At 44.6% G+C, this 19,581-nt stretch overlaps 1 protein-coding gene across 3 annotated transcripts in view; it reads left to right on the top strand.

Annotated features, from left to right (window-relative positions):
- NLGN3 (neuroligin 3) overlaps positions 1 to 19,581 on the top strand; it is a 177,628-nt gene that overhangs the window by 131,222 nt on the left and 26,825 nt on the right. The window contains exon 3 of one of the 3 annotated variants that reach the window (XM_082263362.1): positions 625 to 684. The exons of the other annotated variants lie outside the window; for them this stretch is intronic. Coding sequence (XP_082119488.1) covers positions 625 to 684 — 60 coding nt within the window. The remainder of the gene's footprint in view (positions 1 to 624; positions 685 to 19,581) is intronic. 3 annotated transcript variants of the gene reach the window in all.

Genomic DNA, 19,581 nt, shown 5'->3' with positions numbered 1-19,581 from the left:
AACCTGATTATTGTGTTTTTATCTTGCTGCCAATTCCAAATCACGGCTCTTCATTCATCTCATTGTGGCTGTACTCCCTCCTTTTATCTGTCCACGTCTGCTCGTCCTCAGGCTGATTCACCCCCCTCCCCTCCCTCACCTATGCCAAGTTTCTGGTTCACTTTCTGTCTCCCCCCTATTGATATTGTGCCCCGTCTTTAGTTCCTGTGATAAACCTGTTAAAGCTGAACCTGCATTCTCCCCCCTCCCCTCCGGCTTCAAACACTTTTTTTTTCTTTGAAAGTCCTTGACAGGCATAGTCTTATGTGGGTTTTTGGGGTCATGTAAGTTGTAATTTAAGGGGACCCCTCAAGATTTGGAGCCACTTATCATCTCTCAGGTGTTTATTAAGGAACGGAGAGATGCTCGGTGGCCTATCGTCTACATTGTAACCCTTCATTAAATTTCCTTTCCTAAGTTGGGGGATAAAAGCTGCATGGGGCGGGGACCCATTAGGGTCACCTCACACTTGAGAAGTTATACACCCTCCTCTCGGAGTTTAGAGGGAAAGCACAGCCACCTAGGCTTGCATGACTCCCAAGGTAGAACCTCCTGTTATTTTGGAGTCTTTTATTCATTTTACAGTAAAACGGATTTCCAAGGAGTGTGTCCGAAAACCCAACAAGAAAATATGTAGGAAAGGAGGTATGTAATTCCAAGGTGTGTGGCAAGACCATTCACCCACTTCAAAGGGGATGGGACCATTGTTCCCCCAGAAATAAAGTGGGTGCAGGATTATTCTGCTTGCTAGAAAAAGTCAAAGAGTTTTACTGTTGTAGTTCCTGAAAGGCAGGAATTAGACCCCACACCTAACAGGAAGGGAAGGACTGATACAGAAGAAGCAAAATGGCCTTCAAAATGGTAGATACTCCCAACTGGATATAAAAAAACATGGAAAGAGAACATAACATCCCTACATATAGGAGGCATAGGCCTGACATGAGCTGGAATGGAGGGGCATGATTAGGACACCAGTGATGGCGAACCTTGGCACCCCAGATGTTTTGGAACTACATTTCCCATGATGCTTATGCACTCTGCAGTGTAGCTGAGCATCATGGGAAATGTAGTTCCAAAACATCTGGGGTGCCAAGGTTTGCCATCACTGACATCAGGGCCATCTTTAATATTAATTGGGCAAATATTTTCCTGGGCCCTCCAAAATCCACGTATTACCTATTTGCAGGCAGTGCGGGCCCAAGGGGCAGCTGCATTGGACCCCACAACAATGACTGGGCCCTTTTGCCCTGTGGTAAAGACAGCCCGGACTGACATACACTATCCATTATCTCTAAAGGGAATCAAGAAGAAAAGGTCATGTCCAATACACTAAACAGTAAAATAAAGCGGGTACTGAGCATCATGGGAAATGTAGTTCCAAAACATCTGGGGTGCCAAGGTTTGCCATCACTGACATACACTATCCATTATCTCTAAAGGGAATCTAGAAGAAAAGGTCATGTCCAATACAACAAAGAGTAAAATAAAGCGGGTACAGGAGATCTATAGGCACAGCACACACGTTCATGTTATATCATCAGCATTGTAATATTACAAACAATAGTTCTATCTGACAATCCAATATAAAATGACTGGAAAAATCTCCTTTCATGGTGCGAGTGCTGCCTGTCTGCTGGCTGTATCTTTCCACAACTTTCTGGACTCCCAGCATGCTCTGCAGCTTCTCCTCCATTTCTAAGGACTACATATCCCATGGTACCCTGCTAATTCTTGTACTGACTCCACCTTTTGAAGCTCCTCCTCTCAGAAGGAGGGCTCTGCAAAATGTGTGACAAAGCAGTGACTCCGGCTCACAGAATTCCAGGAAGGAAAGGTGTGGGGCCTTCAAAAAACTTGAAGATGGTTCAGAGTAATAGGAGGAGGCTGGAAATAATAGTAATACAATGTGGGAATGAAGACAGAATTTTATACTCTCACTGTAGACACATTTTAGGGACAGGGCTCACCACTGAGAAGTTGATTGGTAAAGAAAGATACATTCCCTGGTTCATTCCCGGGTTTCGGCACCAAAAAAAAAAAAAGAAAGGTAACAAAACCTGCCTACAGCAGTGTTGGCAAACCTAGGCACCCCCAGATGTTTTGGAACTACATTTCCCATGATGCTCAACTACACCTCAGAGTGCATGAGCATCATGGGAAATGTAGTTCCAAAACATCTGGGATGCCAAGGTTCCCCATCACTGGCCTACAGCATGTGACAACAATGTATCCGATCTTTATCAGTGGTGAGCAATGTTCTGATCTCACCTGATTTTACTGTTCAATGTTTTGGGGGGGATTTTGGGAGAACCTTGCTTGAATAGGAATATAGTAGCTGCCTATTTCACTACAAAATACTCTATGCTCCGCACCATTGTGCTCCTTTATTAAAGGTCAAGTACAGATTTAAATGAACAGTGCACACCAATTAAAATAGGTCATAAAGGTTCTCATGGTATACCTAGTATTAGGGAGTCACATTCATCTGGGCTTGTCATGGTGAAGACCTGTGGAAGATCATTGGATATGTAGCAAAAATGCTTCATAATTACAGAAAAGGTCCAACTAAAACTAGAGGAAAGGCGGTTTAACCTTAAAGTACGTAAGGGGTTCTTCACTGTAAGAGCGGTAAGGATGTGGAATTCTCATCCACAAGCAGTGGTATCAGCAGGGAGCATCGATAGTTTCAAAAAACTATTAGATGGGCACCTTAAAGACCACAACATACAGGGGTATACAATGTACAACATACAGGGGTATACAATGTACAACATACAGGGGTATACAATGTACAACATACAGGGGTATACAATGTACAACATACAGGGGAATACAATGTACAACATACAGGGGGTATACAATGTACAACACACAGGGGTATACAATGTACAACATACAGGGGGTATACAATGTACAACATACAGGGGGTATACAATGTACAACATACAGGGGTATACAATGTACATCATACAGGGGTATACAATGTACAACATACAGGGGTATACAATGTACAACATACAGGGGTATACAATGTACAACATACAGGGGTATACAATGTACAACATACAGGGGTATACAATGTACAACATACAGGGATATACAATGTACGACATACAGGGGTATACAATGTACAACATACAGGGATATACAATGTACAACATACAGGGGGTATACAATGTACAACATACAGGGGGTATACAATGTACAACATACAGGGGTATACAATGTACAACATACAGGGGTATACAATGTACAACATACAGGGGGTATACAATGTACAACATACAGGGGGTATACAATGTACAACATACAGGGGTATACAATGTACAACATACAGGGGGTATACAATGTACAACATACAGGGGGTATACAATGTACAACATACAGGGGTATACAATGTACAACATACAGGGGGTATACAATGTACAACATACAGGGGTATACAATGTACAACATACAGGGGGTATACAATGTACAACATACAGGGGTATACAATGTACAACATACAGGGGTATACAATGTACAACATACAGGGGTATACAATGTACAACATACAGGGGTATACAATGTACAACATACAGGGGTATACAATGTACAACATACAGGGGTATACAATGTACAACATACAGGGGTATACAATGTACAACATACAGGGGGTATACAATGTACAACATACAGGGGGTATACAATGTACAACATACAGGGGTATACAATGTACAACATACAGGGGGTATACAATGTACAACATACAGGGGGTATACAATGTACAACATACAGGGGTATACAATGTACAACATACAGGGGGTATACAATGTACAACATACAGGGGTATACAATGTACAACATACAGGGGGTATACAATGTACAACATACAGGGGTATACAATGTACAACATACAGGGGTATACAATGTACAACATACAGGGGTATACAATGTACAACATACAGGGGTATACAATGTACAACATACAGGGGTATACAATGTACAACATACAGGGGTATACAATGTACGGTTAAAAGCAAACACATACACATCATAGGATGAACTGGATGGACTGATGTCTTTTTTCAACCTCACTAACTATGTAACTATGTAATAGAATGAGACTAACTACTACTAGATATACTAAAAAGAACAAAAACTGAAGTCATAATACACCCTCATGTCCTAATGCAGTGCACACACACCAAGATATGAACTCACCCAATTGTCTACTCTGATAGGATTCATAAATTTGGTAAAGATCAGCAGATTTCAGGGGTTTCTCCCCATAAACCAGCCACACACAAAGTCTTTCCTCATCACATAGGTCAGGGATCCTCAAACTACGGCCCTCCAGCTGTTGCAGGACTACAGATCCCATGAGGCCTTGTAATTCTCTGACATTCACAGACATGACTAAGCATGATGGGAATTGTAGTTCCTGAACAACTGGAGGGCCATTGTTTGAAGACCCCTGACATAGGTGATGGCATTTTGTTTTATGGTTTACTATTTGTGTTGCTTAGCTGTTGTAGAGATGAATTTCAAGTTTTACCAAGTCATGGCAAATCCTGTGTATAGTCCTCATAGATCTTGTCCCTCTTTGTTCTTGTGATGTCATGGCTGATGTCATGTAACACGGGTGAAAACACTAAAAGCTGTTTAACATTTAGATCTCATACAAACAGGTAGGGGGTGCGGGAGTCCTCAGGCCACAGTCCCGTACTGCTGTCCTGGCAGGTTCATGTACTACAAGCAATCCTTCTGGTGATACTCCACAGAACAATACATGGCAATACTTCAATGGGCACTTGTGTCTAATTTAGGATTGCCACCTGTTCGGGATTCACCCAGACAGTTTGGGTTTTGAATCATGTGTCCTGGTTTGAGGCCACCTGAAACCTGGACACAATATTCAGAATGGACTGTAGCCAAGTACCACAACCGCTGAGTGCATAGGGGTGCACAGGGTCCCCACCCCCTAGAGACGAACATAAGAGGAGAGAGGGCTTGATCTGCTCCTCCTCCCACCTTAACCTTTTGTCTGCCCACCCACACTCCAGTCCCAAGCCTGCTGTGCCTCAGGAAAGGGATTTGTAGGCTGGAAGTTTGAAGCTCAGCTACCGGCAGATACATTGTGGATGAAAGGCTTTGATGCCTGAGCCTCCATCCTCAGGTGAGTGAGCTCACCATCCAATGTCTGTGACTTAAGTCTCTGCCCTCTCTCCCGCCTCCAAGTGAGTGAGTACACTAATGGCGCTTTTACACTGCATGGAACCGAACGGTTCGGCTCGCTTTTGTGCTTTTTCACTGCTTTTTTTACATGGTACGGTGTAGGAACGGTTCGGTACGGTGGCGCTTTTCCACTGCATGGAACCGAACGGTACGGCTCTCAAAAACAGTACCTACTCGATTGTGGTTCCAAGAGGTACCAAACCTGGAACCATATCCCACAATCCTGTGCATGCAGTCACTACTAGCCACTGATTGGTCAGAGAATCCCACCCACCACGTTGTTATCCCACCCACTTAACTTTAGTACTACTTTAGTGGAAAAGCAAACCATACCGTACCGTACCGAACCATTCCAACACCGCACCATGTGGTACCAGCAGTGGAAAAGCAAACTGGGCCAAGCAGGGCCGAGTAGAGCCGAGCCGGTACTTGCAGAGGAAAAGTGCCATAAGGTAAGGTGTAAGGGGTGCTCTGTGGACTCTGGTGTAAGGAGGGGCTTTGGAAACCCTAATTTAAGGGGAAATGCTGGGAAAATCTGATGTAAGTGGGAGGTTTGGTGAGCAGAAACCCCCTTCCACCAGAGTCCACAGCATTCCCCCTTAAAAATTAAACTTTGCCTTGTGCAGCTAAAGTGTTCGGGTTTGGCTTGAAGAAAAAAGCGGCAACCCTAGTCTTAATACCATTACGTCAATGTATTCTATGAGCACCCTGCTATCAGAACCAGAATCAATATTAATCCCAATGGGATGTTTTTGCAGTGAACACCCCTTTTAATCCCTGTGTGCTTCAAACCTTAGAAGTCAATAACCTGTTTGCTTAAATTGATATCAAGACCTTGGTTCATCATTTTGTTTCACTAGAGAGCCAATTAGGTTCAAACCACAAGATTTGTTCAGATCAACATATCAAATGACCCGATTGTTCTTTTATATGTTGAGTGGTTTTTGCTACCAGCAGATGGACACACAAACAGGCCAACAAGAATGTTGGTGGGCACCTGACCATCACACCTATATGATCTAGTTGGGCATCCCTATCCAAAATCATGACTATTATTATGGAGTTGCTCCCAACCCCCCCCCCCCCATGTCTATTATTATGGAGTTGTCCCCTAACTCCCCTATGTCTATCAATATAGAGTTGCCTCCAACCTCCCCCCAGTCTATTAATATAGAGTTGCCTCCAACCTCCCCCCAGTCTATTAATATAGAGTTGCCTCCAACCTCCCCCCAGTCTATTAATATAGAGTTGCCTCCAATCTCCCCCCTGTCTATTAATATGGAGTTGCCTCCAACCTCCCCCCAGTCTATCAATATGGAGTTGTCCCCAACCTCCCCCCAGTCTATTAATATAGAGTTGCCTCCAATCTCCCCCCTGTCTATTAATATGGAGTTGTTCCACTTTGCAACTGTAACATCCTCCACTCTTCTGGGAAGGCTTTTCACAAGATTTTGGAGCGTATCTGGGATTTTATACCTGTTTGTGAGGTCAGGTACTGATGTTGGATTTGAAGCTCACACATCAAGCCCCACGTTGGGCACCAGAAAAAAGTCCGGACTCACAATTGTCCCTCCCAAGTCATCCCAAACGTGTTAAGTAGGTTTGATATGCAGGGATCTGAGCTTGTTGGATATCCCAGCCCAAAATCATGGCCATTAATATGGAATTGGCCCCACTTTCTGCTATAACATCCTCCACTGTCCACTCTTCTGGGAAGACGTTTCACAAGATTTTGGAAGGTGTCTGTGGGAATTTGTGTCCATTTGTGAGGTCAGGTTCTGATGGTGGATGAGAAGACATGGCTCATCCTACTTCATCCCAAAGGTATTCAGTAGGGATGAGGTCAGTGGCTTTGTATAGGACACTCAAGTTCCTCCATTACCTCAAACCTACAGAACACCTTTGAGAAGGTTTCATTCTAAAGCTGTTCAGTACGGTTGAGGTCAGGTACTAATGTTGGATGAGAAGACCTTATACCAAAGATCTCCCAAACGTAGGTTTGAAGTCAGGGCTCTGTACAAGACAATGGAGTTCCTCCACAGCAAACTGGTCATGCCATGTCTTTACAGAACTGGCTTTGTACAAGGGGAGAGGGACACAGTCGTGGTGGACCAGAAAAGGGTCTTAACCCAACTGTAACTACAAAGTTGGAAGAGCACAATTGTCTACAATGTCTTTGTATGATGGGGTATTAACATATTTCTGGCCATATTGTAGGTGTGATGGTCAGATGTTCACATACTTTGGCCATATGGTGTAAGTCCTACCCATAAACAATCTTCGCAGTCTATGGTGGATCTTTAGGTCATGTTAGAACTATCAGTACGATATCGAGCGAGTTGCCTAAAATCATCTATATTCTCTCCAAAGTGGTCAGACTAAAAGCGGTTACTAGCAGTTTATATGATGTATTGCACATTTAAAGCTGTGCACTTATGTCAGTAAAGGACCCCCAGATGTTTTACCTAACTTGTCCAAAACTACAGTTTTTACATGTCCTGTCTGTTACTGTTTAGTATTTAATGGTATTGTCCCTATCTGTTAAAAAAAAAGAGTGTTGTCAAGTGTATGTGTTGTCTAGTCTTCATGAAAAACAATTTGATATAAAGTCTGGCAATGTTGCCCTAAAACCAAATGAGGATTCTAGAATTCTCAGATGGCTAGCGTTGAGGCCTATTCTTTATGGTGGTGCACATAGGTTCAATCCCAGTAAAGTCTGCATGCAGTGGTAAAGGCTGTTAGTCAAATGTCCAATCCCTAGGTGCTCAGTCCCTACTAGCAGAAACAGGTAAGTGGCAACAATGCTGTCTCACCAGGCCCAGCAATATAGCCACAATATTCCCGCTGTTCAAACATCCTCAGGATCTGCCTGAAGTGGCTCTGGTCCTCAGCTCACAGGACTACAGTGCTCTGGTCTCTCTTGCAGCAAGAATCTGTGTCCTGCCAATAGCTTAGTCCGCAGCCCCAGTGTGCCCAGATCTACACTCTATGGACCCCAGCACACAGGATCCCAATTGCAGGCCTGTGTCAGGTGGGAACACACCCAGGTAGACAGATCCGCTCTCCCTGGACCCCAGCACACAGGATCCTGACCTCTGGCTCAGGTCACAGGCTTGTGTTCGGTGGGCCCACACCCAGGTAGACAGATCCGCTCTCCCTGGACCCCAGCACACAGGATCCTGACCTCTGGCTCAGGTCACAGGCTTGTGTTAGGTGGGTCCACACCCAGGTAGACAGATCTGCTCTCCCTGGACCCCAGCGCACAGGATCCTGACCTCTGGCTCAGGTCACAGGCTTGTGTTAGGTGGGTCCACACCCAGGTAGACAGATGTGCTCACTATGGTATCCCTACCGCAAAGAGGAAAGCTCCTTAGTCTGTAGCCCCAGAAATACAGCCTTTTCTCCTCCCTCTCACTGTCACCTTGTGAGTAAATGTAGTTCAGTGGTCCATAGGATTCCACAGCATGGCCCCCATTAAATGGTTTTCCAAATTTTCTACAAACGTGAAAAGTGTGGCTGCATTTGTATTCACCCCCCGGAGTCAATACTTTGTGGAACCGCCTTAAGCTGCAATTACAGCTGGGAAGTCTTTTTGGGGAGGTCTCTACCAGCTTTGCACATCTAGAGAGGACATTTCTGCCCATTCTTCTTTGCAGAATATCTCAAGCTCTGTCAGATTGGATGGAGAGCGTCTGTGAACAGCAATTTTCAAGTCTTGCCACAGATTCTCAATGTGATTTAGGTCTGGGCTGTGACTGGGCCATTCTAACCCATGAATATGCTTTGATGTAAACCATTCCATTGTAGCTCTGGCTGGATGTTTTGGGTCGTTGTCCTTAGCACAGAAACCTCTGACACCCGGGGATGCATGTTTGTGGGTGGTAAATCCCGCCCTCTTTGCTGCCATACATTACGCATTCTGTGGGTGGCAAGAGGTTAATAGATTGCAGCCTTTCTTTCACATACACAGGACGCCCTCCGGAGAATCCAACACTCCGGAGAGACGGCAATCCATAAAAAAGGCGATCGCTCCCGGGAGTACGACCTCCATAGAAACACAAAGCTTTATTACCAAAAACAGCTTCACAACAGATGTGTGAAGGGAGGCGAGCGCCCGCGTCAGTGAGGTGTGCATCCCTCCGCACTCATCAGACACATGCTGGGCGCTACAGACAACCCCCATCAACCCATTATTCAACCGAACGAATAAACGCCCATTATCTCCTATTATATTACCATACAATCATCACTATGTATAAATACATAAGGGGGATATGATCACCATGTATAAATACATAAGGGGGATATGATCACCATGTATAAATACATAAGGGGGGATATAATCTCCATGTATAAATACATAAGGGGGGGGATATGATCTCCATGTATAAATACATAAGGGGGGATATGATCTCTATGTATAAATACATAAGGGGGATATGATCTCCATGTATAAATACATAAGGGGGGGATATGATCTCCATGTATAAATACATAAGGGGGGTATATGATCCCCATGTATAAATACATAAGGGGGGATATGATCACCATGTATAAATACATAAGGGGGGATATGATCTCCATGTTTAAATACATAAGGGGGGATATGATCTCCATGTATAAATACATAAGGGGGGATATAATCTCCATGTATAAATACATAAGGGGGGATATGATCTCCATGTATAAATACATAAGGGGGGATATGATCACCATGTATAAATACATAAGGGGGGGATATGATCTCCATGTATAAATACATAAGGGGGGATATGATCTCCATGTATAAATACATAAGGGGGGATATGATCTCCATGTATAAATACATAAGGGGGGATATGATCTCCATGTATAAATACATAAGGGGGGGATATGATCTCCATGTATAAATACATGGTGGTCCATATTGTGAACATTTAAGGCCCTTGCAGTAGATTAGAGGTTATTATTGAGGCCTGAAGATTTAACCTTGGCATTAGGAAAGGGTTTCTTTCGGTAAGAGCCTTGAAGTTGTAAAGAGCCAGCTCCAGTAATAGAAGGCTGTGAAATGTTTTCATGATTCCTCTTGTCACCTCGCTGTCTCACTAAATCAAGATTTTAAAGAAGAAATATGGGGAAAGCCCGTTTGGCTGTACTTTTCCTATAGATCCCAAGTGAGTAGCTCGTTTTGCACTCCTGTGACTCGTTTTCAGCAGTCAGTGGGCTGAAGACTGCCCTCTGCTGACGTCACAGGCTCGGGCATCATCATGACCATAGAATCGGGATCCACTCACATGCCTGGACCAGACCCAGCTCAGCCTCTCAGCAAACCCCTGATAGCCTGAGAAGGCTGCTCCCGCCCTCTCCACACCCAGACACTCCAGTGAGTGAGGAGGGGGCAGAGCAGAGAGCTGCTAAATGACAGTCATCTGCTCTCTACTCACGGAGCTGTGAGATCCGAGCGATTGGTGGTGTTCGATCGCTCGATTCTTAGAGTTATAGGTGCCAGGGGACAGGGACTAGGCATCCACCTAGGTAAGTATACCCCATACATCTCTCTTAAGAACAGGAACTCAGACATCTGTAGCAGCTACATTGCCAAGTTAGCCAATCTTCTGTATGTTCAAGCCCTGAAGAAGAGGGATGTGTTTCCCTGAAACGAGTTTAGCGTCCGCTTCAAACAAATGGTGATCATTTGCACCTAACAGCCCCATAAATTTCCCTTTTTGTCACTCCTTTTCTTCAGCCCCCCACCACCGGAATCCTCCTACCAGATCCTAATTCTTAGCAGCCACAAACAGTTTCTCTGTCTTGTCAGTTGAGGATGGTGTGCCGGTATTGTGTTGGCAGGGCGGCCCTGTTGGCAGATGCTTCGGATGGATAGATCCTGTATACATAGGAAAGGATCCTGTATACATAGGAAAGGATATGTATGAAATATATCATTTTAGGATCTTATGTGTGACTATGTGTATATGTGGTTTGTGTGATTTTTGGCTGTCCTTAGTCCTCAGTCTGTTCTTAGCCCTCAGGCTGTCCTTAGCCCTCAGGCTGTCCTTAGTCCTCAGTCTGTTCTTAGCCCTCAGGCTGTCCTTAGCCCTCAGGCTGTCCTTAGCCCTAAGGCTGTCCTTAGCCCTAAGGCTGTCCTTAGCCCTAAGGCTGTCCTTAGCCCTAAGGCTGTCCTTAGCCCTAAGGCTGTCCTTAGCCCTAAGGCTGTCCTTAGCCCTCAGGCTGTCCTTAGCCCTCAGGCTGTCCTTAGCTCTCAGGCTGTCCTTACTGCTGTTGATGTTATGTGTTGAAGATGACGTAACCCAAGTGGGTGAGATGTCACACGTTCCTAGGACATCCTCTGATTATTATCAAAGTCTTCATATGTATAGGAGAGGAACAATGGGTCTCTGAAGACACAAGGTTAGATGTTTCTGGAGACCCTTTGTAGCTTTTCGTTATATAAGAATATATAATGTAGAATCACAAAACACAATCATAATTTGAATAAAAACTTTGAGATTGTCAGGAAAATGTAATTGGCAGTAGGGAACAAGCAGCCACCAATAACAATAAAATAGGGACCAAACAGCCACCAATTACAATAAAATAAGGACCAAGCAACCACCAATTACAATAAAATATGGACCAAGCAGCCACCAATTACAATAAAATATGGACCAAGCAGCCACCAATTACAATAAAATAAGGACCAAGCAGCCACCAATTACAATAAAATAGGGACCAAACAGCCACCAATTACAATAAAACAAGGACCAAGCAGCCACCATTGATAATTTGCTGTATATTGCTTACAATGTCATTTTACAGAACTGTTTGTGTTTTTTTTCACATGCTTGTGTGTTTAGGTTGCCTATTTAACATTGTAGTGTAGAATCTGATGTCTTTAAAAAAGAAAGTCTTAGTTTTTCCACATTAAAAGAGACCCTGCAGTGCACAGCGACCAACCCTTATATAGCAAGCCCCAAACGACCAAATGGCTCCAGACCATCACACCTATATGAGTTTGTTGGACATCCCATTCCAAAACCATGGCCATTAATATGGAGTTGCCACCTTTGTGGCTTTTACTTCCTCCATTAGTCTGGGATCTCTTTCCACAACATTTTGGTGCGTGTCTGTGGGAATTTGTGTCCCATTTGTGAGGTCAGATACTGATCTTTTATGAGAAGACCAGACTTGCACATCAGGCCCCACATTGGGCGCCAATAAAAAAGACCTGCCTCTTAATCAGTGTTCCAATTTTTCCCAAAGCTGTTCGGGAGGATTGCAGTCCAGGCGATGAGCACAGGACACCTAAGTTGGGCACACAATTCTAAAATTCTGGTCATTAATATGGAGTCGCCCCCCATTATGGCCAATGATAGAGTTGTCCCCCTTTGTGGCTATAACTTTCTCCACTCTTCTGGAAAGAATTTTGGTGTGTGTCTGTGGGAATTTCTGTCCATTTGTCATTTGTGAGGTCAGATACTGAGGTTTTATGAGAAGACCAGACTTGCACATCAGGCCCTATATTGGGCACCAATAAAAAAGCCCTGCCTCTTAATCGGTGCTCCAATTCATCCCAAAGCGGCTGATTCTAAAATCCTGGCCATTAATATGGAGTTGCCCCCCCCCCCCCCCCGTGGCTTTTACTTCCTCCATTAGTCTGGGAACTCTTTCCACAACATTTTGGTGTGTGTCTGTAGGAATTTGTGTCCCATTTGTGAGGTCAGATACTGATCTTTTATGGGAAGACCAGACTTGCACATCAGGCCCCATATTGGGCGCCAATAAAAAAGACCTGCCTCTTAATCGGTGCTCCAATTTATCCCAAAGCTGTTCGGAAGGATTGCAGTCCAGGCGATGAGCACCGGACACTTAAGTTGGGCGCCTGATTCTAAAATCCTGCTCATTAATATGGAGTTGCCCCCCCATTATGGCCAATGATACTGAGTTGCCCCCCTTTGTGGCTATAACTTTCTCCACTCTTCTGGAAAGGATTTTGGTGTGTGTCTGTGGGAATTCCTGTCAATTTGTGAGGTTAGATACTGATGTTTTATGAGAAGACCAGACTTTCAAATCAGGCCCCACATTGGGCGCCAATAAAAAAGACCTGCCTCTTAATCAGTGTTCCAATTCATCCCAAAGCTTTTCAGGAGGATTGCAGTCCAGGCGATGAGCAGGACACTTAAGTTGGGCACCCCATCCTAAAATCCGGGTCATTCATATGGAGTTGCCCCCTCCCCCATTATGGCCAATGGTACTGAATTATCCCCCTTTGTGGCTATAACATCCTCCACCCTTCTAGTGAGGCTTTCCATAAGATTTTGGAGGGTGTCTGTGGGATGTTGTGCCCATTTGTGAGGTCAGGTACTGATGTTGGATAAGAAGCACATGGGGCCCCATATTGGGCGTCAAAAGAAATAAAAAAAATACCAGGCTCTTGGTTGGCATTCCGACTTATCACAAAGGTGTTCAGTAAGGCTGAGGTCTGGGCTCTGTGCAGAACACTCAAGTTGGACACCCCATTCTAAAACCCTGGCCATTAATATGGAGTTGGACCCCTTTTGTGACTATACCATCTCCACCTTACTGGGAAGATTTTACACAAGATTTAGGAGGGTGGTCTATGGGAATTTGTGCCCACTTTTGAGGTCAAGTACTGATGTTGAATAAAAAGTTCTGGTTCACACATCAGGACCTACGTTGGGCACCAAAAAAAGACCTGGCTTTCAATCGTATTTTGACTCATTCCAAAAGGTGTTCAGTAAGAATAAGGTCTTGGCTCTGTGAAGGACACTTGAATTGGGCACCCCATCCTAAAAACCATGGCCATTAATATAGAGTTCTCCCCCTTTGTGGCTATGACATCCTCCACTTTTCTGGGAAGACTTTCCACAAGGTTTTGGAGGATGTCTGTGGGAATCTGTGTCCATCTGTGAGGTCAGGTACTATTGTTGGATAAGAAGACCTCGCTCACAATCGACATTCCAATTCCTCCCGAAGGTGTTCAGTAGGGATGAGGTCAGGGCTCTGTTCAGGACACTTGACTTCCTCCATGACCTCAAATCTACTAAACACCTTTGAGAAGGCCTCATCCCAAAGGTGTTCTGTAGGGTTAAGGGCAAGTACTGATGTTAGATAAGAAGACCTTATACCAAAGATCCTCCAGAAGTAGGGTTTAGGTCAGGGCTCTGTAACGGACATTGGAGTTCCTCCACATCATACCGATTACACCATGTCTTTATGGAGCTGGTTTTGTACACTGGGGGGGGGGGGGGGGGGCACAGTCATACTGGAACAGAAAGGGACTTCACCAAACTGTTACCACAAGGTTGGAAGGGTCCTCACACATTGGGACATACAGTAGGTGTGAAAGTCAGGAGTTCAAAAACTCTTGCGTAAGTTAAATTCTTTTCTTTGTTAATGTTTTTAGTTTTTTTCCTAGGCCCGGCATTTTTGGATGGGGAGAGGGGGGGGGGTGATACAATATAGGAGCTAGTTGCTGCAGACTGCAAGGCTCACTATAAAGGTAGAATCACCTTTAGACTGCAGTTATGACTTCTTTGTGATGTACTCTACAAATAGGAGATAATGACTTCCTGGCATTCCATGACATCTGCAGGGTGAAGTCTCTTCTGTTTAGGATTGAGTCTGGTGGTCCAGAAGAGATTTGGTGGCCAATATATTGCTGTGACACCTGGACAACCCAAGTCATTTGTAACGAGACCCTTGCTCGCTCGCTTCCGCTCTCCCGACACTCCTCTGTTTCTAGTGAGTCAGCTTGCAGATCGCAACGTCTGATGGTTCGGTCAACCAAGGATCCGGGATCCGAACTACAGCTATGTGCTGTTCGAAATCCATTCGAACAAACACCAAGCAGGCTGTATGTAAGTTCAAACAGGAAGACAATTTATTGGAAGAACACAGCACACTTTTATACAGAATTTGGAACATCCTGCCCCCAACAACCGCCCTCCCATTGGTCAATTGCAAAGTACCTGCAGTTCCCCTTCAGGTCCTCTCCAGCCATGCAAATGAGGACTTAAAAATGAGTCAGCAGGGATTGGTCCAGCTTGGATAGCTTGACCAGAAGGACTGTTATGTGCAATGAGACAGAAGCCCCAGGGGGCAATCAATGTACACAATAGCCAGACACAGAACAATGGTTCCATAACGAGCCCCCAATACACATTACTCTGAGTGTCAATACATCCCCTAGCAGACAACAGGTGAGTTCATTAGCACACCCGACAATAGGTGAATGGAAAGCCAACTCAGACAAAAGCAACATTGCCAGACAGTCCGTCTCCTCATTGAACTTCCTGGAATGACCATATTAGGAGTTGTACTTCCTGGTCAGAGACCTCATACTATACAGGGAATAAAAATCTTCATATTACAAGGGAGACATTATTCCTGAATATGACTGTCCCCTTTGTAGTAGTCCAAACCATATTTTCAGTGTTCACCACCCTTCTGGTCACCCTGCATCCATAACAGATGTAGGGTGACTTAAACATAAGAGAGCCCCATAAGGCTGGGCATGGTGCCCCTCAACCTCTCTAAAGGAATTTGGGGTCCACAACCCCCATGCCCAAAGTGACTCCCGTCACATCATTATATACCGAACCCAATGCTGGCATAGCACACATGAAAAGCTTTTATTTAACTAATGCATGATAACGTGTGAATTACGTAATGTTTTACGACAGCAAATTAGTTTCTATATTGTCCACATGGATATCAGTTATCAGGAACACATGTGCTACTTCATAATGCCAATCTACGTTATGCCCAGAAGCACACATAAGTCCTCCCAGTTTACTCGTCAATTTCACTCGTTGGCATGCTTTAGGGAGAGGACGTTTCATGCTTAAGAAGGAGTTCCTTGCAAACATAACATTCTCCCAGCATTTACTGGGCAACATTTGCCCCATTTATAAAGTCCATTGGCCCAACGTTGGCAGTGGCAATGACATTCCCTGACATCTGCTCTTGATGGGGAAGGTGCCGTGCCATAATGCTCACCCCCCGTTTATAAATGGGCCAACGCTACATTTCCCGCACTGACATTCACTGGAGACGTTTGAAAATAACATTTGCCAGGCTGAGATGGTGAATCATTGCACTTCATAATGAATTCCATCTCTCTCGTTGCTGCAGGGCAAAAATCTAAGGATATGAACCCTGTGATTGACAGGTGCGGAGAGCTGTGTACATAGTGTAAAAATACAATCCACATTTTTTTTAAGCGCTTCCCGGCTGTAATAATTTTACCTTTCAGCAATCTCCTGAGAAGGTTTTCATCTTCTGCCTACACAAGCCCTTCAAAGTTTATGTGAACCCGGCTCACAGAAAGCAATCAGAGCGCACTGCATGGAAGAAAACAAAGCACATTGTGACTTATTAGCATTAAAAATAGCTGACGGCACCTTTTATTCTGGTTTTTAATTTACGGTCACGTGACTCCCTGTTCAGCTCTAGCCCTCTGCAGGGTCAGGCAGAAGCTGCAGTGGGTTGTCACCTCCGGTGATATCACTGATGCAGTGCCGGGACAAGGTCATCCAGCGCCCAGGGCAAGGATGGCAAACTGCGCCTCCCCTTTCCATTAGGGTTAGGGTCAAGGCACCCCCCCCATCCCTGCAATAAACCATTGCACCCAGGGCAACCGCCCCCCTCCTGCCCACCCCTTGTCCCGGCCCTGCACTGATGACTCATACACCAAAATCCTCAGGATCCCTGATCACCTGTCCTTCAGTCCCTATCCAAACTGCCCATCCTGCTACTGTCACTCCAGCACTGCTGGCCATGGATTGCAGGAATGGGGTGACAAAGCCTTTACTTCCAATGCATGATTATAAACGCAGGGGTGACAACACTACCACTGCATTGGGAGCTAGTGATTTAGTGTTGTCACCCTCTAAAAAGAAGTCAGATTTAACTGGCAGGATGAAGAGGTAATATTTATAACATACCAACAACAACAGTTTAAAGCATGGGGTTCTGTCAGCTTAAAAAAAAGGATCCTGCTGCATACCCAAGATTTAATTTTGGGTATATATACACTTTAAGGAGTAGCTACCAATTTTCCTATTCATAAAAAAGTAATGGTTCTCTTAAAACCTCTCTCTCCTCCTACTAATACTTACCATTGCTACACGCCCCTGAGGAACAAATGCATCAGGCTGACAGGTGCATTATACTTGCATTTGTGATCAGTTTGAGGCATTTCTGAAATCATTGGACATGCAGGTGACCTCCTTTTCACCTGCAGTTGACCTTGATCTGACCTACAGATGACCTTCTGACTTGCATCTGATCACCTTTGATCTGCAGTTGACATCCTTCTGATCTGCAGTTGGCCTTCATTTAATCTACAGTTGACCTCCTGACCTATAGTTGACCTTGATCTGACCTACACATGACCTCCTTCTGACTTGCATCTGATCACCTTTGACCTGCGGTTGACATCCTTATCTGCAGTTGGCCTTCATTTAACCTACAGCTTACCTCCTGACCTATAGTTGACCTCCTCCTGGCCTACATTTGACCTCTTTCTGACCTGAAGTTGACCTTGATCTGACCTACACATGACCTCCTGACTTGCATCTAATCACCTTTGACCTGCGGTTGACATCCTTCTTATCTGCAGTTGGCCTTCATTTAACCTACAGTTTACCTCCTGACCTATAGTTGACCTCCTCCTTGCCTACAGTTAACCTCCTCCTGACCTGCAGTTGACCTGGATATGACCTACAAATGACCTCCCTGTGACTTGCATCTGATCACCTTTGACCTGCAGTTGATATTTTTCTGATCTACAGTTGGCCTTCATTTAACTTACAGTTGACCTTCTCCTGACTTCTAGGTAACCTCCTCCTGGCCTAGAGTTGTCCTCCTTCTGATCTGCAGTTGACCTTGATCTGACCTACACGTTACCTCCTTCTGACTTACATCTGATCACTTTTGACCTGCGGTTGACATCCTTATCTGCAGTTGGCCTTCATTTAACCTACAGTTTACCTCCTGACCTATAGTTGACCTCCTCTTGGACTAAATTTGACCTCGATCTGACCTACACATGACCTCCTGACTTGCATCTGATCGTCTTTGACCTGCAAGTTGACCTGAAGTTGACCTTGATCTGACCTACACATGACCTCCTGACTTGCATCTGATCGTCTTTGACCTGCACTTGACATCCTTATCTGCAGTTTGCCTTTATTTAGCCTACAGTTGACCTTCTCCTGACTTAAAGTTGACCTCCTTCTGACCTGGATATGACCTCCCTCTGACCTGCATCTGATCACCTTTGACCTGCAGTTGATATTTTTCTGATCTGCAGTTGGCCTTCATTTAACTTACAGTTGATCTTCTCCTGACTTATAGGTAACCTCCTCCTGGCCTAGAGTTGACCTCCTTCTGACCTGCAGTTGACTTTGATTTGACCTACAGACGACCTCCTTCGGTCTTGCATCTGATCACCTTTGACCTGCAGTTGACTTCCTTATGATCTGCGGTTGGCCTTTATTTAACCTACAGTTGACCTTCTCCTAACTTATAGTTGACCTCCTCCAGGCCTACAGTTGACTTTCTTCTGTCCTGCAGATGAAGCTGCTCTAACCGGTTTCAGACTGCCTTTGAATTCCATTTGCCTTGCATTGAGAAAGAAGCAGTTCTCACGCTAAGATTCTGCCCACACAGGCCCTAGGGAACCTTAGGTTTCACAAAAAGTCAGTATTTGCTTGGTCCTTATGCTATTGACGTGATTAGTGTCAATGAAGGCGTTAAGCAGGGTTCGGTCCGCACCCAAACTCAGTTTTTTTAGTGTGAACATTTAATTAGGTTACCAATAACTTTGATATACTTTAGGCCATAACATTTCTCCAGGCATATAAAATTTCCATCTCAACCAGTTTTCAGCTAAAAACAATGATTTGTAGAGCAAAAGGGATGACTTTGTTGACTTGCTGCTTCTTCATTGTACAGCCAGAGGGCTAAGGATGTGGCCTTCACCACGCTGTATTGGTTAAATTCAGTAAAGAAGAGTAAGGTCACAGACCTGTCTTTGCTGTCTGACAGGGGTACCTGGATTACAGCACAGAGTAGAAAAATATATCTTTTGCAAAAAAACATTTTACGTATAGAAGTCACATACCTCTAATAGCTTGTTGGAAGACCCATTACAAAACATGGCCATTAGTATGGATTTACCCCTCCCATAACATGCTCTACCCTTCTGGGTAGACTTTCCACAAGATGTTGGAGGGTGTCTGTGGGAATTTGTGAGGTCAGGTACTGGTATTGGATGAGAACACCTGACTCTCTTGTTGGGCCTCACATTGGGCACAA

This window comes from Pelophylax lessonae (assembly GCF_965119305.1).
Source record: "Pelophylax lessonae genome assembly, chromosome: 7".
NCBI classification, from domain to species: Eukaryota; Metazoa; Chordata; class Amphibia; order Anura; family Ranidae; genus Pelophylax; species Pelophylax lessonae.
Note: the sequence above shows the minus strand (reverse complement) of the source record. Positions and strands in the feature narration are given on the sequence as shown.